Here is a 21,158-nt window from a genome sequence, read left to right as displayed (position 1 = left end):
GTCCCCAAGGGTGACCCCAAGCAACCAGACTCTGATACTTCATTTCTCCATTCTATTGGCCTTTCACACTGCTCAACATAAGCCTAAAGAACAGTACCACATCTTCTGACTTGGCATACTAGAGCCTTCAGAGTGTAGTGCTGAATTCAATAATTTCAGATATTCACTTTTGTTATAAGCATAAAGCATAGGAGCAGGAATTGCTGGTATGAGGAATAGTGCCCTTGCTTTCTCGATTGATATTAATGACCTGAATTTGGAGTGATAGGTTGCAGCAGGATGTGTTTAGGCTGGTGGAATTGGCAGATACATGGCAGATGAAGTTTAATGCAGGAACTCAAGGAGATGCATTCTGGTTGAAAAATGCAGAGAGGCAACATAGAGTACTGTTCTAAAAGAGTTGCAGGAATGATAAAAAAAAATACAGGGCTATGTGTGAACAAGTCATTGAAAGTAGCAGTGCAGGTTCAGAAAGTATTCAATAAGGCAAAAATAATTTTGGGTTTTATCACTCAAGGCATATAGTATAAAAGTAGGGACTTAAGACTTTAAAAATCGCTGGTCCAACCTTATTTGGAGCAATGTATTCAATTCTGGTCACATTAAATGTAGTACTTTGGAGACAATTCTCAGTGACAAGAATCAGTTGCATTTGGAAAAGCATAAACATTAGTCAGCAGGGCATCACGCAGGGGAGGTCCTGCCTGACAAGTCCGATAGAGATTTTTGAGGAATTGACAAAGATGATTGATGAGAGTAGTGAATGAGTGTTGTCTACATAGATGTAGTGAAGCATTTGACAAGGTTCCTCAAGGTAGATTAGTTCAGAAGATTAAGTCACCCGGGATCCATGGTACAGGAGCCTTGGGTCGTATACCACCAGGTTCAGGAACAGTTAATACCCTTCAACTATCAGGCTCCTGAACCAGCATTGGCATCTTCACTCACAACAATACTGAACTGATCATTGAACATAACCTTACCTCCTACACACCCACTATACTTTACTTGAATAACCTGAAAAATTATGCCCCTTCATATTAGCTATTTCCACCCTGGGAAAAAGTCTCTGGCTATCTGCTTGATGTATGCCTCTTCTTGTCTTGTACATCTCTATTAGGTCACCTCTTATTCTCCTTCGCTCCACATAGAAAAACCCTAGCTCGCTCAACTTCTCCTCAAGACATTCCCTTGTCCAGACAGCATCCTGGTAAACCCCTCTGCATCCTCTCTAATGCTTCCACATCCTTCCGATAATGAGGCGATCAGAACTGAACCAGTGGTCCAACCAGGATTTTACAAAGCTACAACGTTACCTCATGGCTTTTGAACTCAATTCCTTAACTAATGAAGGCCAACACACCTTACTCCTTTGGAACAACCCTATTATCAACTTGTGCAGCAATTTTAAGGGGTCTATGGACGTGGACCCCGAAATTCCTTTATTCCTTCACATTGTTAAGAATCCTGCCATTAACCCTGTATTGCCTTCAAATTCGACCTTCCAGAGTGAACCACTTCACACTTTACTGGGTTGAACTCCATCTGCCACTTAGCCCAGCTCTGCATCCTGTCAATGTGCTGTTGCGACCCACGACAACCCTTCACACTATCCACAACTCCACCAATCTTTGTCATCTGCAAACTTACTAACCTACTCTTCCACTTCCTCATCCAAGTCTTTTATAAAAATCACGAAGAGCAGGGGTTCCAGAACAAGTCCCTGCAGAACACCACTGGTCACCAACCACCAGGCAGAATACTTTCCTTCTACAACTACCCTCTGCCTTCTGTGGGCAAGCCAATTCTGTATCTACACAGCCAAGTTTTCCTGGCTTCCGTTCTGCTGATTTTCTTAATAATCCTACTACAGGGAAACTTATCAAATGCCTTACTAAAATCCATATACACCACATCCACTGCTCTGCCTTCATCAGTGTGGTTTGTCACATCCTCAAAGAATTCGATCGGGCTTGTGAGGTATTACCTGACCCTCACAAATCTATGCTGACTATTCCAAATTAGACTATGGTTCTGCAAAAGCTTGTAAATCCTCTGTCCAATAATTTGCCTACCACTGAAGGCTCACTGGTTTATAATTCCAAGGTTATCCCTACTCCCTTTCTTGAACAAAGGAATAACATTTGTCATCCTCCAATTATCCAGTACTACACCTGTAACCAGTGAGTTCACAAAGATCATCTCAAAGGGTGTGGAAATCTCTTCCCCCTCTTCCCTTAGTAGCCTGGGGTATATCCCATCTGGCCCTGGGGACTTATCTTTTTTAATGTTTTTCAAAAATTTCACAACATCCTCTTTCTTAATGCTGACATTTTCTAGCATCTGTCCTATGCTGTCCTCACAAACGTCGTTCCCTCTCATCAAGGAATACAGAAGGACTTCCTCTGCCTCCTCCAACTCAAGGCACAAGTTGCCTTTCCTATCCTTGATCCCTGTCCTACCCTCACTCTAGCCATCCCACTGTTCTTCACATTAGTTTGTGGAATCTTACAAGAAAGCATTCAAAAACGGCTCCTAACTTACATTTAAAAGAGCAGTTGAAAACTGCTGTTTCAATGGAAACCGTAGACAGAGATGCAATTGAGTTGAAGTCAGGAATGAAAGTGAGTGTGAGCAAAATTGCAACATCTAAACAGAAACGAGCCTGGGCGAACTGTTGCGGCAGGGTCTCACAAACACCAAACAAATGCAGGTTGAAAGGTGAAACTTGCAGAAAATGCAACAAAGTAGGACACATACAATGAGTATGTAGGGTAGACAAGAATAAATGGTCCATACAGGGAAGAGAAAAAGATAAAAATTCAAGTTGCAGTTTCAAAAAGAGCACTTATCTGCATGCTGTTGATGAAAAATCTGATAATGATGAGAGTGACACAGGACTGCGTAGCCTTGAGATTTATATTGTGAAAGTTAACAAGAGACAAGCAAAATGGCTTACACCAGAAGTGAATGACAAGTTAATTAAAATGGAATTAGACCCTGGCTTGGCTGTTTCAGACATTCCACAAGATGAATTTCATCGGCTTTTCAGAGATACTAAAATGAAGCCTGCTGATATCCAAATAACAACTTATATGGGAGAAAACATAACTCCTATTGTATTTCACTGTTGCATCCATAACAGTGAAATACAACCAGCAAGTCAAATTAAGCTTGTATGTGGTAAAAATAAAAGGGCTTGCATTGTGGGGACATGATTGGCTGAGACAACTACAACTTTATTGGAGACCCATCCACTATTTGCATGTCACATCTCCTCCAATGAAACCATCTGATATCAAATTAAGAAAGGTACTAGATGATGCCACAGCGGTGTTCAAAGATGATGTTGGAAAACTCAAACATAATCAAGGGTAAAATAGCGTTAAATGAAAATGCCACGCCAAGTTTTACAAAGCCAGTGAGCTAGATCGCATGGACGCAGAAGGAATTCTTTCCAAACTTGAGTGGAACCCATGGGCAACACCAGTGGTCCAAGTAGCCAAGAAGAATGGGTCTGTCGGGATCTGTGGTGATTTTGAGGTCACTATCAACCCAGGAGTGAAAGTAGATCAATACCCTCTATCCAGGACAAAGGATATCTTTGCAAATCCTTGTGGAGGAAAATATTTCAGCAAAGTGGAATTAGCTGAGGCCCACTTGCAGATGGAGATGGGAGAAGGGTCCAAAGTGTTTCTTCACCATAAACACTCACAAAGGGCTTTATCACTACAATAGGCTTATTTTTGGAGTAGCATCTGCACCTGCACTCTGACAGAAAGCTATGGGCCAGGTGCTGTAAGGCTGCCCAGGTACTCAGTGTAACCTGGATGACATCATTGTTACTGGTAAGGATGGCAAGGAACACCTCCAAAATCTCAAGATTCTGGGCTCAGAGCATGATACAAGAAGTGAGAATTCTTTAAACCAAGCATCACTCATTATGGTCACACCATTGATGCACAAGCTTTACTTAAGTGTGATGAGAAAATTCAAGTAGTGGTGGATGCCCCATGGCCAACGGACATGTTACAGTTGCAGTCATTTTTAGGATCTGTCAATTACTATAACAAGTTTCTGCCAAATGTGGCTGATGTGCTCCACCCCTAGAACTCATGACTACAGATCGAGATGAAATCGCAATGGAAAAGCAATGCGATGTGACTTTCAAAACTGGTGACGTCAGACACCGTACTAACACATTATGATCCACATCATCCAGTGAAACTTGCCTGTTTCTTGGAGGATGCAATTACAAGATTGAATTCAAGAGGATGACTAACCATGGAAATGCTGATGGATTGTCCCATTTTCCCTTGGAAAACGAAGTACCAGAAAAGTTTATAAGAGATCACTCCACTTGACGTATTCTCCCTAATGCAAATCGAAAGTCTCTCAATTATGGCAGAGATGATCCAAAGGAAAACCGTAAAAGACCCCACAGTGTGTCAGGTCTACATGGCCACCCAAAATGGTTGGATGGTGCAACAAAAACTCCAAATTCCCCATTTTTACCAGTAACGAGATGAACTTGCCCTGGCAGAGGATTCATGTGGATTTTGCTGGACCATTCATGGGCAAAAACTATTTGGTAGTAGCCGATGCAGTGACAAAGTGGTCAGAAAGTGTCTCCAATAGCCTCCTGTTATCGTGGTCTGGTCTGTGAAGTCTGCATTCTGGTTCACGGTCCGGTCCATGGACTTCGGACTCCAGATCTTCCGGCTGTTCCTTGTTTCAGTTGGGCTTAATCATAGGCACCTGATGCTCGTCTTGGGGCTGGGAATATAAGTGGGCTTGGGTTTGTGTGTGGTTGTTGTAATGGTACCCCTCAAGGAAGTGTCATTAGTCCAGTTCTTTTTAATGTCATGATAAATGATATATTTGATCAGGTAGGGACAGGATTTGGCAAATCATTGTTTGCAGATGATGGTGCAATCTGGAAAAGAGGAAGAAACATCAAGTATATATTAAGGCAGGTACAAAAGGCTTTAAGATCAGTTGAAAACTGGGCTGATAAATGGGGTTTCAGGATTTCTGCTTCTAAGTCCAAATACATGATTTTTGGCTTTAGAAGAAAGATTCCTGATTGTGAATTGTGTCTATATGATTCTCCACTAGAAAGAGTCAAGGTATTCAAGTTTTTAGGTGTCTGGTTTGATGAAAGACTTACTTGGAGGGTTCATATAGATAAAACAATTGGAAAGTGTGAGAAAGTTTTAAATGTTATGAGAAGTATTGCTGGATGTGACTGGGGAGCAGGGTGGGAAACTATGTACTTAATATATCCAGCTATGATTAGATCAGTTATAGATTATGGTTGTATTGCTTATGGTTCTGCTGCTATGGCAGTGCTTGGAAAACTAGACACTGTGCAGTCCAAAGCACTTAGACTCTGTTGTGGAGCTTTTAGAACATCAGTCCCGGCATTATGTGTGGAGATGGGAGAAGTGCCTCTGCATTTAAGATGAATTCAGTTGGGCCCCCAGTATTGGGTAAAACTAAATGAATTCAATCACAGCTGTCCATCAAAGTGTCTTTTGCAGAGTAAGTCGGAGTACCAAAGTAAAATTAAAAGATACCCATTTTTAGATTTGGTTATTAAGTGGGTGGTGAAATTGAAACTGACTGAGGAAGACATAGTTGACCACATTTGCTTGCCACCTGTCCCTTTTTGGCTCTTTCCAGAACCAGAAGTAGACCTATTCCTCCTCTTTCAGCTTAAAGGAAGCAGTGTAATTACATCAGTGTTGGTTACAAATAAATATTTAAATAATAAATGGGGATCTTATCTGAAGATTTTTACTGATGGTTCAGTGGACCCAGAGAGCAGTACGGCAAGCTTTGGGATGTATGTGTCTCAACTTGGAGTTAAGATTGGTCACTGGGTTTCAGATGGTGTTTCTGTCTTTGCAATTATTATTAGAATTATTAGCAATCCTCTGGGCCTTATGGTGGATAGAAGACTCTCAACCATGTAGGGTTATCATCTGTTTGGCTTCTGCTGCAGCCTTAGTCTATAAAAGGGGGTAAATCAAAAGCTTGTCCTGACCTAGTTATTGAGATTCTTTTAGTGTTGTTTAGAGTAGGGAAGATGGGTTGTGCAGTTAGATTTTCATGGATACCTGGGCATGCTGGGGTGGAGGGAAATGAAATTGTGGATGGCATTGCAAAGTCTTCCTTACAGAGCAGGCAAGTAGAAATTAGAGTTCCCCTAGGCAGAGCAGAATTGAGAAGTAGGATTAAAAAAGGTATAGAGAAGAAGTGGCAGGAGGATTGGAAAAATGAATTAAGGGGCAGGCATTATTTTTCTAGTCACCCACTAGTTAAGAAGGTCTCAGACTGTTACCTTTTAAGTCGTAGAGATATGGTAAAATTTACAAGACTTAGGTTGGGGCATTGTGGGCTAAACTATTATTTAAAGATAATAGGAAAACATCCTACTGGATTATGTGACTGGTAGTCCAGAGACATAGAAACATAGAAAATAGGTGCAGGAGTAGGCCATTCGGCCCTTCGAGCCTGCACCGCCATTTATTATGATTATGGCTGATCATCCAACTCAGAACCCCGCCTCAGCCTTCCCTCCATACCCCCTGATCCCTGTAGCCACAAGGGCCATATCTAACTCCCTCTTAAATATAGCCAATGAACTGGCCTCAACTGTTTCCTGTGGCAGAGAATTCCACAGATTCACCACTCTCTGAGTGAAGAAGTTTTTCCTAATCTCGGTCCTAAAAGGCTTCCCCTTTATCCTCAAACTGTGACCCCTCATTCTGGACTTCCCCAACATTGGGAACAATCTTCCTGCATCTAGCCTGTCCAATCCCTTTAGGATTTTATACATTTCAATCAGATCCCCCCCTCTCTTTTTCCCCCCCCCCAATCTTCTAAATTCCAACGAGTACAAGCCCAGTTCATCCAATCTTTCTTCATATGAAAGTCCTGCCATCCCAGGAATCAATCTGGTGAACCTTCTTTGTACTCCCTCTATGGCAAGGATGTCTTTCCTCAGATTAGGGGAACAAAACTGCACACAATACTCCAGGTGTGGTCTCACCAAGGCCTTGTACAACTGCAGTAGTACCTCCCTGCTCCTGTACTCAAATCCTCTTGCTATAAATGCCAGCATACCATTCGCCTTTTTCACCGCCTGCTGTACCTGCATGCCCACTTTCAATGACTGGTGTATAATGACACCCAGGTCTCGTTGCACCTCCTCTTTTCCTAATCGGCCACCATTCAGATAATAATCTGTTTTCCTATTTTTGCTACCAAAGTGGATAACTTCACATTTATCCACAATAAATTGCATCTGCCATGAATTTGCCCACTCACCCAACCTATCCAAGTCACCCTGCATCCTCTAAGCATCCTCCTCACAGCTAACACTGCCACCCAGCTTCGTGTCATCTGCAAACTTGGAGATGCTGCATTTAATTCCCTCATCCAAGTCATTAATATATATTGTAAACAACTGGTGTCCCAGCACTGAGCCTTGCGGTACCCCACTAGTCACTGCCTGCCATTCTGAAAAGGTCCCGTTTATTCCCACTCTTTGCTTCCTGTCTGCTAACCAATTCTCCATCCACATCAATACCTTACCCCCAATACCATGTGCTTTAAGTTTGCACACTAATCTCCTGTGTGGGACCTTGTCAAAAGCCTTTTGAAAATCCAAATATACCACATCCACTGGTTCTCCCCTATCCACTCTACTAGTTACATCCTCAAAAAATTCAATGAGATTCGTCAGACATGATTTTTCCTTCACAAATCCATGCTGACTTTGTCCGATGATTTCACCGCTTTCCAAATGTGCTGTTATCACATCTTTGATAACTGACTCCAGCAGTTTCCCCACCGCCGACGTTAGGCTAACCGGTCTATAATTCCCCGGTTTCTCTCTCCCTCCTTTTTTAAAAAGTGGGGTTACATTAGCCACCCTCCAATCCTCAGGAACTAGTCCAGCATGTTTTGCTGAGCTGTAATCGATACAAAATTGAAAGAAGCATATTCAAGAGGTTATCTGGCTTGAATTTATTTTAGTTTTCTATTAAATCTTTGTTTGGCCATCAAGAGAATCAACATCTGATTGAAGAGTCTATTATTCAGTTTATACCTAAGACTAGGTTGTATTTGAGAATTTGAGTTCCTTGAAGTTCTATAATTATACATCCTGCGGGGGGCTGTAATATGCCTAGATGCGTCTAAAGAGCCGGAAATAGAAGAAGCAGAAGAAGTGTGGTTGCTAGTTTGTCTCATCAGTATCCTGTCCTTGCTTCTGTGGGGTAAGCCAGGCTGTCTTTGCTGTTACCCTGAGACTGGGCTGTTCCCTTCCCTTCCCCTTCCTTCTGAAGCTTTGCCTGCAACCTTGTCAAGTTCAACCACTGGAGCGAGACTGGAGCCTTGCTGTGTCAAGATAAGGAACTGTCTATTGAGTTGGAATTGTCTGTGTCCATGCCTTCGCTAGGTAGGTCTGGCTGTTTGCTGTTACCTAGTCTTGGGAACCGTCTTGTTGTGTTCAGCATTCTGTGTAGAGCCCTGGCCCCAAGTCCTGTTCCCAAGGAGGGGTCCTGGTTCTGTGTTCCTGTCTCTCAAGTCCAAGGCTCTGTGTTCTGCATTCCTGTCATCCCAAGTCCAAGGTTCTGAGATTTGTCATCCCAATTCCAAGGCTTGGCTGTTCCTGAGTACCGAGTCAAGGCTTAGAGTCCCCTCGTCCTGCCCAGTCTCCCAAGACCACGTCATGTCTTCACCTAGTTCTGGAGTCTGAGCCAGAGTCAAGACCCAGGTTCTGGGTCCTTGTCCAGTCTCTGGCTTGGAGTCCGAACCCGAGCCCAGTCATGTCCTTGCCTTGAAATACCCAAGCCATGTCCAGCCCTGTAGCCACATGTCCCTGCCTAGTTCTGGGGTCTGAGCCCGAGTCAAGACCCAGGTTCTGGGGCCTTGTCCAGTCTCTGGTTCAGAGTCCAAGCCCAGGCTCCGAGTTCCCAGTTCCTAGTCCTAGTCCTGCTTGCCTAGCCAATGTCTTAGTCCAAGTCTGTGTTCTTGTCCCAGCTCCTAGTCTGCATCCAGTCACGTCCCTAACTCTAGTCTCTAGTCCTGTTCCTGGTACTTCAGTGTCAGTCTTGCATTTGGGTCCGTTCCCAACGCCCCGCTATGACACCTGTACAGTCTCGCACAGCATTGATATGTTCTAGAATACCTAGACAGTGACAATGGACCACAGTTTGCGGGGCAACAATTTCAGTCATTCCTGAAAATGAATGGAATAAGACGTGTTACATCTGCACTATATCACCAGCTACAACGGCTTGGCAGAAAGGTTTGTCCAGAGTTTAAAGTACACAATGTCAGCAGAACACAATACACTAGCACTAAACCAGAAACTTGCCAATTTCCTCCTTGCCTATCACAAATCAGCACACTTCACAACCAACAACTGAAACTTTAACAAATACCCTCCACGAAATTGCACAGAGACTACAAAATCTAAAATTACCGCTCTAACCTAAACCTCGCCTCTGAAGCGACAAAGCAACCTGTACTGACGACAGAATGCTACTGCGCTGCCTGTCACGGCAGACAGATAACCAACAGAAAAATAACCGCACAGCAGGTGATTTGTCACACCCAATCAGTAAGCCCAGCAGCTAGGAAGCCGATCTGCCTCTCCGCCGCCCGCTTGAAGCCCGCCTTCCCTTACCACTGATGGGACAAAGCCGTCGGCAGTGCCCTTCTTATCTAGATCGTGATAGGTTATTGATGTCGTCGGTCGTCCTGCAAGGGTAGCGTCACTCAAACGAGAGGGCGACGCGGGCGGAAGTGAGAGAACTGGGAACTTTGGAGCTTATTTTAACCCCTAACTCTCTGTCATCGATCATGGAGATTAATGGCGCCGCGGGATGTGCGCTATGCTGGAGCCTGGCGGTCGCCGTCATTAGCTTAGCACTGTTCGCGGCTTGGAAACTGGGACTGATGCATCTGATCTGGTACCAGGTAAGAGGAACAGGGCGGCCCGGGGCCTCACTGGCAACAGACCAGACTCCGACAATCGAGTTCGGATTGCTCCTGTCAAGTTCCAAGTTTTTTCTCATCTGACTGTACCTATATGCAACGAAACGAAATAACATTTCTCCGGACCACGGCGCACCCACAAATCATACATCAAACGCAGCACCTTAAACAACATATGCCCACAAATAAGTTAATAAAATGTATTTCACAGTGCAGCACAGGTAGCCAGTAAAAAGCTCGCTGTCCTAATTACGAAACCTCGGTGGTGGCAGAGTATTCATTGGTGTCACAGCCTGATAGAAGAAGCGGTTACCCAGTCTGACAGTCCTGATGTTCCTGTACCTCCTCCCTGATGGCAGTAGGTCAAAGAGATTGTAGGATGGGTGGTAGGGATCCTCAACAATGTTACGGGCCCTTCGTCTACTGAGGTCCGGGTAAATCCCGATAGGGGGGAGGGAGACGCGGTGATCCCCTCAGCGGCTTTTATTATCCTGTCTGCAGCTTCCGTGCCACACAACGATGCAGGACGCTCTTGATGTTGCTCCTGTAGAAAGTTGTTAGAATGGGGGCAGGGAGCCTTGCACCCTCAATCTTTGCAGAAAGTGTAGAGACGCTGCTGAGCTTTCTTGACTACTGAGGAGGTGTTGTGGGTCCAGGTTAGATCGTCCGTTTTGTACAGACCAAGGAACTTTGCGCTGGCTCTTCACTCTCTCCACGGCAGAACCATTGATGTGCAATGGAGAGTGGTCGACTGCGCCTTCCTGAAGTCCACAGTCATCTCCTTTGTCTTGTTCACGTTGAGACTCGGGTTGAGACCTCAGGTGGAGGCTGCTGTCCCAGGGCAGTGGGCTCTGCCCGAGACCCAGACCAGAGTGAACTGTGTCTGTGTTGCAGGTCATGCCCTTGTCTTGCTCAGATGTTGCTGGGTCCTGCCTAAGAGTCAAAGGAATCTGATGGGAATGCCTCTGGGGTTGTAGGAAGAGTACTGGGTACTGTGCCCTTGATCAATGATAAAAGATGACACACTAGCTTCTGGGGAATGTCTTGTATGATTTATGGATATTTTGTGTTCTGTGACTGAATTTAGGTACCTGTCATGCTGCTGTACCTGTGCCTCCTCATACCACATGACAATAGACTTGGAGAGGAGACCAGGTACTTTTCTGAGCCTTGACTTGTGATTCATCAGGCAGATGGGGAATCTGATTTTGGACTTGGTAGTTAGGGAGAGCCTGTTCTCTACATTTGTGCTTTATCTTAAACATTGCAAGTTAGTTTACTGCACACTGAGAAAAGAGGGTGTATTTTGGATATATGACATTTTGCTTTGTTTTTTTTTCTGGATAGGTGGAGCCTACAAGCACCAGACATGGTGGTGAGAGAGTTGCTGAGGTCTTGAAAGCCCATGGTGTGAAATACCTCTTCACATTGGTTGGTGGACATATATCACCTATTCTTGTGGCTTGTGAAAAGATCGGGATCCGTGTGGTAGACACCCGGCATGAAGCTACAGCTGTATTTGCTGCTGATTCTGTTGCTAGACTCTCAGGTACTTATTCAAGATAACTGTGAAATCACATTTAACCTTAACTTGCCTTTATGACCATTTTATAACCTTCCTTTACAAAGTCAAGATTATTTGCATGAAAGCTTATTGCCCATTACACCACTGGCGATTAGGGCAGCAGTGTCCAGGTGTTCATCACTGGATGGTGTTCAGGGCTTCTTTCATCGTGCTGGTAGCTTCTTCTCGGTTTTCGTTACTGGCAGCCATACAAGCTCCGGGTGGAGACTCAGGAATATCGTTATACACAGATGAAGAAGGATTCTTCATTGCTGGTTCAATAACAGTTTTGTTTGACCAGTCAGGGTTAATGGCCGTGAGCTGAACCACTGAACCTGGAGGACCCACAACACCTAAAATTTCCCCAAATAAGTAATAAAATATTTTTCAAAGTGCAGCACAGGTAAACAGTAAAAAGATCACTGTCCTAATTACACCACCTCAGTGGTGGCAGAGTATTCATTAGGTTCAGAAGAGAAGAGAGGTGAAGAGGACTGCAGTATTGATAGGATATTCCATAGTCAGGAACAGAGACAAGGTTCTGTAGGTGCGATAGAGACATCCGGACAGTATGTTGCCTCCCCGGTGCCAGGGTCAGGGATGGCTTGGATTGAGTCCGTGGCATTCTCAAGGGCAAAGGTGAGCAGCTAGGAATCTTGGTACATGTTGGCACCAATGACGTAGGTAGACAAGGTGAGGAGGTCCTGAAGGGAGATTTTAGGGAGCTAGGTAGAAAGCTGAGAAACAGGACCCCCAGGGTAAACAACAGGAATTCTGCAGATGCTGGAAATTCAAGCAACACACATCAAAGTTGCTGGTGAACGCAGCAGACCAGGCAGCATCTCTAGGAAGAGGTACAGTTGACGTTTCAGGCCGAGACCCTTCGTCAGGGCTAACTGAAGGAAGAGTTAGTAAGAGATTTGGGAGGGGGAGATCCAAAATGATAGGAGAAGACAGGAAGGGGAGGGATGGAGCCAAGAGCTGGACAGGTGATTGGCAAGGCCTCAGGCAGTCCTTCCAGGTGAGGCGACACTTCACCTGTGAATCGGCTGGGGTGATAAACTGCGTCTGGTGCTCCTGATGTGGCCTTCTATATATTGGCGAGACCCGACGCAGACTGGGAGACTGCTTTGCTGAACACCTATGCTCTGTCCGCCAGAGAAAGCAGGATCTCCCAGTGGCCACACATTTTAATTCCCATTCCCATTATGACATGTTTATCCACGGCCTCCTCTACTGTAAACATGAAGCTACACTCAGGTTGGAGGAACAACACCTTATATTCCGTCTGGGTAGCCTCCAACCTGATGGCATGAACATCGACTTCTCTAACTTCCGCTAATGCCCCGCCTCCCCTCGTACCCCATCTGTTACTTATTTTTATACACACATTCTTTCTCTCACTCTCCTTTTTCTCCCTCTGTCCCTCTGACTATACCCCTTGCCCATCCTCTGGTTCCCCCCCCCCCCCGTCTTTCTCCCCGGACCTCCTGTCCCATGATCCTCTCATATCCCCCTTGCCTATCACCTGTCCAGCTCTTGGCTCCATCCCTCCCCCTCCTGTTTTCTCTGATCATCTTGGATCTCCCCCTCCCCCTCCCACTTTCAAATCTCTTACTAACTCTTCCTTCAGTTAGTCCTGACGAAGGGTCTCGGCCTGAATTGTCGACTGTACCTCTACCCCCAGGGTAGTAATCTCTGGATTGCTGCCTGTGCCACGCACCAGTGAGGGTAAGAATAGGATGGTTTGGCAGGTGAATACGTGGCTAAGGAACTGGTGCAGGGGGCAGGGGTTCAGATTTATTGATCATTGGGATCTCTTCTGGGGAAGGTATGACCTGTACACCTGAAGCAGAGCAGGTTCAATATCCTTGTGGGAAGGTTGGCTGGAGTTGTTCAGGAAAGTGTAAACTAATTTGGCAGGGGAATGGGAATTGGAGTGATGGTGCTGAAGATGAGGCAGTTAGCTTACAAACAGAGGCAATGTGTAGTGAGGAGAGGCTGTTGATAGGGCAAGATTGCAGTCAACAGGATGAGTTGCAACATAAAAGGCAGACAAAATCGAAAATGGGTGCCTACAGGCCAGAAGGTGCTATATTTGAATGTGCGCAGTATACAGAATAAGGTAGATGAACTTACAGCACAATTGCAGATTGGCATGTATGATGCTGTAGGCGTCACTGAATCACGCTTGAAGGAAGATTATAGCTGAGAGCTTAGTGTCCAAGGATACACTTTGTATCGAAGGGATAGGCAGGAAGGCTGAGCGGAGTGGTGTTGCTCTGTTGGTAAAAAATGAAATCAAATCATTAGAAAGAGGTGACAGAGGGTCAGAAGGTGTTGAATCATTGTGGATAGAGCTAAGGAACTGCGAGGGTAAAAAGACTCTTGATGTGTGTTGTATAAAGACCTCCAAGAATGTGGTCTACAAATTACAATGGGAGATAGAAAATGCATGCCAAAAGGGCAATGTTACAATAGTCATGGGGGACTTCAATATGCAGGTAGATTGGGAAAATCAGGTTGCTGCTGGATTCCAAGAGGGGGAATTTCTAGAATGCCTTTTTAGAGCAGCTCATGGTTGAGCCCACGAGGGGATCAGCTATTCTGGATTGGGCGTTGTGCAATGAACCAGAATTGATTGGAGATTTTGTAAAATAACCCTTAAGGGTAAGTGATCATAATATGATCAAATTCACCCTGAAAGTTGAGAAGGAAAAGCTAAAGTCAGATGTATCAGTATTACAGTGGAGTAAAGGGAATTACAGAGGCATGAGAGAGGAGCTGGCCAGAATTAATTTTAAAAGAACACTGGCAGGGATGATGGCAGAGCAGCAACGGCTGAAATTTCTGGAAGCAATTCAGAATGTACAGAATATATTCATCCCGAAGAGGAAGAAGTATTCTAAAAGCAAAATGACAGAACCGTGGCTAACAAGAGAAGTCAAAGCCAACTTAAAAGCTAAAGAGGGGGCATATAACAGAGCAAAAATTAGTGGGAAGTTAGAGGATTGGGAAGCGTTTAAAAAGCAATAGAGGGCAATTAATAAGTCTTTAAAAAGGTAAAGATAGAATTGAAAAGTAAGCTAGTAAATGAAAAGGAGGATGCCAAAAGTTTCTTCAGATACTTAGTGTAAAAGAGAGGCAAGAGTGGCTATCGAACCGCTGGAAAAAGATGCTAGAGAGGTAGTAATCAGGGACAAAGAAATGACGGACGAACTGAATAAGCATTTTGTATCAGCCTTCACTATGAAAGACGTTAGGGGTATGGTGGAAATTCCAGGTGTCAGGGGTCATGAAGTGTTGAAGTTATCATTACTAGAGAGAAGGTGCTTGGGAAACTGAAAGGTCTGAAGGTAAATAAGTCACCTGGACCAGATGATGTACACCTCATGGTTCTGAAAGAGGTGGCTGAGAGATTGTGGAGGCATTAGTAATAATCTTTCAAAAATCACTAGATTTTGGCATGGTTCTGGAAGACTGGAAAATTGCAAATGTCATTCCACTCTTCAAGAAGGGAGAGGGGAAGAAGAAAGGAAATTATAGGCTAGTTAGTTTGACCTCAGTGGTTGGCAAGATGTTGGATCGATTATTAACATAGAAACATAGAAAATAGGTGCAGGAGTAGGCTATTCGGCCCTTCGAGCCTGCACCGCCATTTATTATGATCATGGCTGATCATCCAACTTAGAACCCTGCACCAGCCTTCCCTCCATACCCCCTGATCCCCGTAGCCACAAGGGCCATATCTAACTCCCTCTTAAATATAGCCAATGAACTGGCCTCAACTGTTTCCTGTGGCAGAGAATTCCACAGATTCACCACTCTCTGTGTGAAGAAGTTTTTCCTAATCTCGGTCCTAAAAGGCTTCCCCTTTATCCTCAAACTGTGACCCCTCGTTCTGGACTTCCCCAACATCGGGAACAATCTTCCTGCATCTAGCCTGTCTAATCCCTTTAGGATTTTATACGTTTCAGTCAGATCCCCCCCCCCCCCATCTTCTAAATTCCAACGAGTACAAGCCCAGTTCATCCAGTCTTTCTTCATATGAAAGTCCTGCCATCCCAGGAATCAATCTGGTGAACCTTCTTTGTACTCCCTCTATGGCAAGGATGTCTTTCCTCAGATTAGGGGACCAAAACTGCACACAATACTCCAGGTGTGGTCTCACCAAGGCCTTGTACAACTGCAGTAGTACCTCCCTGCTCCTGTACTCGAATCCTCTCGCTATAAATGCCAGCATACTATTCGCCTTTTTCACCGCCTGCTGTACCTGCATACCCACTTTCAATGACTGGTGTATAATGACACCCAGGTCTCGTTGCACCTCCCCTTTTCCTAATCGGCCACCATTCAGATAATAATCTGTTTTCCTATTTTTGCCACCAAGGTGGATAACTTCACATTTATCCACATTAAATTGCATCTGCCATGAATTTGCCCACTCACCCAACCTATCCAAGTCACCCTGCATCCTCTTAGCATCCTCCTCACAGCTAACACTGCCGCCCAGCTTCATGTCATCCGCAAACTTGGAGATACTGCATTTAATTCCCTCATCCAAGTCATTAATATATATTGTAAACAACTGGGGTCCCAGCACTGAGCCTTGCGGTACCCCACTAGTCACTGCCTGCCATTCTGAAAAGGTCCCGTTTATTCCCACTCTTTGCTTCCTGTCTGCTAACCAATTCTCTATCCACATCAATACCTTACCCCCAATACCGTGTGCTTTAAGTTTGCACACTAATCTCCTGTGTGGGACCTTGTCAAAAGCCTTTTGAAAATCCAAATATACCACATCCACTGGTTCTCCCCTATCCACTCTACTAGTTACATCCTCAAAAAATTCAATGAGATTCGTCAGACATGATTTTCCTTTCATAAATCCATGCTGACTTTTTCCGATGATTTCACTGCTTTCCAAATGTGCTGTTATCACATCTTTGATAACTGACTCCAGCAGTTTCCCCACCACCGACGTTAGGCTAACCGGTCTATAGTTCCCCGGTTTCTCTCTCCCTCCTTTTTTATTAAGGATGAGCTGTCAGGATACTTGGAGGCACATGATAAAATAGGCTGTAGTCAGCATGGTTTCCTTAAGGGAAAATCTTGCCTGACAAATCTGTTGGAATTCTTTGAAGAAGTAACAAGCAGGATGGACAAAGAGAATCGGTTGATGTTCTGTATTTGGATTTTCAGAAGGCCTTTGGCAGGGTGCCACACATGAGGCTGCTTAATAAGTTATGAGCCCATGGAAGGATTCTAGCATGGATAAAGCAGTGGCTGATTGATAGGAGACAAAGAGTGGGAATAAAGGGAGCCTTTTCTGGCTGGCTGCCAGTGACCAATAGTGCTGCACAGGGGTCTGTGCTGGGACCGATTCTTTTTACGTTATATGCCAATGATTTGGGCGATGGAATTGATGGCTTTGTCGCAAAGTTTACGGATGACACAACGATAGGTGGAGGGGCAGGTTGCTTGGAGGAAGCAGAGAGGCTACAGAAGGACTTGGATTAGGAGAATGGGCAAAGAAATGGCAGATGGAATACAGTGTTGGGATGTGTATGGTTATGTACTTTGGTAGGAGGAATAAAAACGTAGACTGTTTTCCAAACGGGGAGAAAATTCAAAAATCTGAAGTGCAAAAGAACTTTGAATTCCTAGTGCAGGATTCCCTGAAGGTTAATTTGCAGATTGAGTCTGTGGTGAGGAAAGCAAATGCGATGTTAGCATTCATTTCAAAAAGACTAGAATGTAAAAGCAGGGATGTAATGTTGAGATTTTATAAAGCACTGGAGTGAGGCCTCACTTGGAGTATTGTGAGCAGTTTTGGGCCCTTTATCTTGGAAAGGATGTGCTGAAACATTGGAGAGGGTTCAAATGAGCTTCACAAAAATGATTCCAGGATTGAATAAGTTGTCATATAAAGAACTTTTGATGGCTCTGGGCCTGTATTCACTAGAATTCAGAAGAATGAGTGGTGACCTCATTAAAACCTATTGAATGGTGAAAGTCCTTGTGGAGAGGATGTTTCCTATGGTGGGAGAGTCTAAGACCAGAGGACACAGCTTCACAATAGAGCGGCATCTTTTTAGACTGGAGATGATGAGAAACTTTAGCCAGAGGGTGGTGAATCTGTGGAATTCTTTGCCGCATGCAGTTTTGGAGGCCAAGTCTTTATGTATATTTAAGGCAGAGGTTGATAGATTCTTGATTGGTCATGGCACGAAGGGAAACGAGTGGGAAGGCAGGAGATTAGGGCTGAGAGGAAAATTGTATCAGCCATAATGAAATGGCAGAGCAAACTCAATGGACCAAATGGCCTAATTCTCCTCCTATATTTTATGGTCTTATGCTCATAACCCAGAGACAGCCAGTACTGGTATCTAGGTATTCTTGATGTTCTAATGAACCTGGAATTCATTTGCTTCTACTTGCTTGTTCAGTAATTTTAAAGGTTCATCACTTAAAATAAGCATTAATCTCAGCACCCATGCTTAAAAATAATTCTGTATGTTCTTTTCAGTTTCTGTTGAGGGAGAATGATCCCTCTGTATTTTAAAATTGAGACTTGGTATACTGTCTATTAAGTCAATCTTTCAACATGATTTCAACCCTACTTAGTATACTTTTCCTGCTGGATGCTGGATGAAATTTGGTGTTTCTTTATTGCATATACTAAAATCTAAATGTTGTAAACAAGCAGCAGGTCAGGCAGCAAGAAGATCTGAACAATTCAGGGCAAAAAAAAAACCCTATGCCAAAATGCGTATGTTTTTTAATGTAATCGCTGGACTTGCTGAATGCTTCCAGCATTTTCTGTTTGCTGCCACTGAATTTTCATTTAATGATGTAATGCTACAATTATTGCTATTAATGCATTCATTTTAACTGGTGCTCTGCACCAGGGGATCTGGTCCTGAATAAAAATAGCTTATAAACTGAGCACAACATACCATGTGTTACAGGCTCAAATTTCTTTTGAGGGCGTGATTTCTTGAAAATATTACAGGCCTCTTAGTTCGCTGTGTCGTTGTTTAAAGACGACTGTTCCATAACCTCTGCACCTTGCATATCCAAGTATAGTTGGATATTTTGTAACTTGAAGCTATTCTTCAGTGAATAGAATGATCAGACTTGCTCAAGATACAAAAGAGAAAAAGAGAATAAATTGGGGAAAAATGTTCCTCATAAATTCTGACTTTATTTTTCCCAGTTACACAATCTGAAGACCTGTAACATTTATTTAATGCATTGCAATTGACAGCTGCTGTTGTGTACCTTTTAGGTTAGACTCTGGCATTATCAGCTGTGTAGATCTTGTATAGTCCTTCCACTGTTCTGCTCACTCTTTGGTCTTCATAATCTCACTGTTGTCTGCAATGCATATAACAGATCTGGCAGTAATGCCTCTGACTGAAAAGATAAGTGGGCAGCACACCAATCACTCCCTAGATATGTCCCATGACCTGTAAAAAGAACAAACAGAAGTGCACGTAAACATGGGAGATGAAGTTAATGGCAGTGCCTGTGGGAGTCTGCTGTTGTTTGCGCTGTTGCAAATGTGTTCAATAAAAAAATCTGCCTTTCTATTTCAGGTTCAATTGGTGTTGCTGCTGTAACAGCTGGTCCTGGTTTAACAAACACTGTGACTGCAATTAAAAATGCCCAGATGGCAGAAACTCCGGTGCTGCTTATTGCGGGTGCAGCTGCAACCCTTCTGCAGGTGAACTGGATGTTTAATTGTATATTTATGGTGACCGGTGGATTTAGTGTCACAGGGATTTAGTGTTTCATGGATAGAACTTAAAACCATGGTAGTTGTTTCAAAGAAACACACACAAAATGCTGGAACAGCCCCACAGTTTAGACAGCACCTATGGAAATGAATAAACTGTCAACATTTCAGGCTGAAACCCTTTGTCAGGACTGGAAAGGAAGGGAGAAGAAGCCAGAATAAGGAGGTTGGGAAAGAGGAAGGAGGACAAGCTCGATGGTGATAGGTGAAGCCAGGTGGGTGGGGGAAGGGGGATGAAGAAACAAGCTGGAAGCTGATGGGTGGAAAAGGTAAAGGGCTGGAAAAGAAGGAATCTGACAGGAGAGGAGAGTTGTCTAAGGGAGAAAGGGTGATATTCAGTTGAGGAGAAGGGAAGAGTTAAGAGGACCAGAGTGGGGAATTGAAGAACAGGGAAGGGGAATAGGGGAAAATTTACCAGAAGCTGGAGAAATTGATGTTTGTGCCACCAGGTTGGAGCCTGCCGAGATGGAGTATAAGCTGTTGCTCCTTGAACCTGAGAGCGGCCTCCTCGTGGCAGTAGAGGAGGCCGTGCACCGACATGTCCGTGTGTTTCTGGTGGCTGAATCGAATCAGGAGTGAGAGAGGAGACAACTCAGTGAGATTTAAAAAAAAGTGTTCGTAAGTTTTTGGCATTCTTCTGGTGGCCCAATCAAACTGGGAGGAATGAGAGAGAAGGCTACTCACAAGTCTGAGTGAGATTTAAAAAGGAGTGTTTGCGGGCTTTTGGTGGTTTCCAGTGGCCTAATCACACAGCATTCATTAGCAAGGGCAAATAAACATAAGGTAGGGACACGTGGAGTAGCCATTGTGTGAGTGAATCACTGGATAGAGTGGGGAGGCTTTGGCTCATCAGCCTTTGGTGAAGTACGTATTTGGTAAGTTTCTTCTTCATTCTTTATCTGTTAGTACATAGAGCAGTGAGGGTGGATCGAGGAGATAGGGGAATTCTAGGAGATCTCCAATCCTCTGGATAATCACACCTGTGCCTGTTACATCAAACTGCAGCTCCTCAGTAAATGTAATAAGGAACTGGAGCTGCAGCTTGACGATGGGAAACTGAGGAGATGATGGATAGGGGCTACAGGGAGATAGTCACCCCTGAGTTGGAGGAAGCAGATACCTGGGTGACTGTCAGGAGAGGGAAGGGAAATGAGCAGCCAGTACAGAATATCCCTGTAGCCATTCACTTCAATAATAAGTATACCGTTTTGCATGCCGTTTGGTAGGGGGGAAGTGACCTACTGGGGGAAGCTGCAGCAACCAGGTCTCTGGCACTGAGTCTGGTGCTGTGGCTCAGAAGGGCAGTGGGGGAGAAGAGGACTGCAGTTGTGATAGAGGATTTTATAGTTAGAGGAGTAGGCATGAGACTCTGTGGACACGATAGAGACACCCGGATGCCATGTTGCCTCCCAGGAGCCAGGATCAGGGATGTCTTGGGTTGGGTCCATAGCATTCCAAAGGGGAGGGTGAGCAGCCGGAGGTCGTTGTATGTATTGGCACCAATGACATGGGTAGGAAACGGGAGGAGGTCCTGAAGAGAGAATTTAGGGAGCTAGGTAGAAAGCTGAAAAGCAGGACCTCCAGGGTAGTAATCACTGGATTTCTGCTTGTGCCACACACCAGTGGAGGTAAAAATAAGATGATTTGGCAGATGAATGTGTGGCTGAGGAACTGGTGCAGGGGGGTAGGGTTTTAGATTTATGGATCATTGGGATCTCCTGGCGAAGGTATGAACTGCACAGAAGGGATGGGTTACACCTGAATCTGAAGGGGACCAAT

At 44.4% G+C, this 21,158-nt stretch overlaps 1 protein-coding gene across 2 annotated transcripts in view; it reads left to right on the top strand.

Moving 5' to 3' along the window:
- The first annotated feature begins 9,740 nt into the window (after positions 1–9,740).
- ilvbl (ilvB (bacterial acetolactate synthase)-like) overlaps positions 9,741–21,158 on the top strand; it is a 105,827-nt gene continuing 94,409 nt past the window's right edge. Inside the window, exons 1-3 of one of the 2 annotated variants that reach the window (XM_072238407.1) lie at positions 9,741–9,996; positions 11,362–11,563; positions 19,180–19,307. In XM_072238407.1, coding sequence (XP_072094508.1) covers positions 9,880–9,996; positions 11,362–11,563; positions 19,180–19,307 — 447 coding nt within the window. In that variant the 5' untranslated portion in view covers positions 9,741–9,879. The remainder of the gene's footprint in view (positions 9,997–11,361; positions 11,564–19,179; positions 19,308–21,158) is intronic. The other variant, XM_072238406.1, reaches the window with a different exon arrangement.

Source organism: Mobula birostris, chromosome 20 (assembly GCF_030028105.1).
Source record: "Mobula birostris isolate sMobBir1 chromosome 20, sMobBir1.hap1, whole genome shotgun sequence".
NCBI lineage: Eukaryota > Metazoa > Chordata > Chondrichthyes > Myliobatiformes > Myliobatidae > Mobula > Mobula birostris.
Note: the sequence above shows the minus strand (reverse complement) of the source record. Positions and strands in the feature narration are given on the sequence as shown.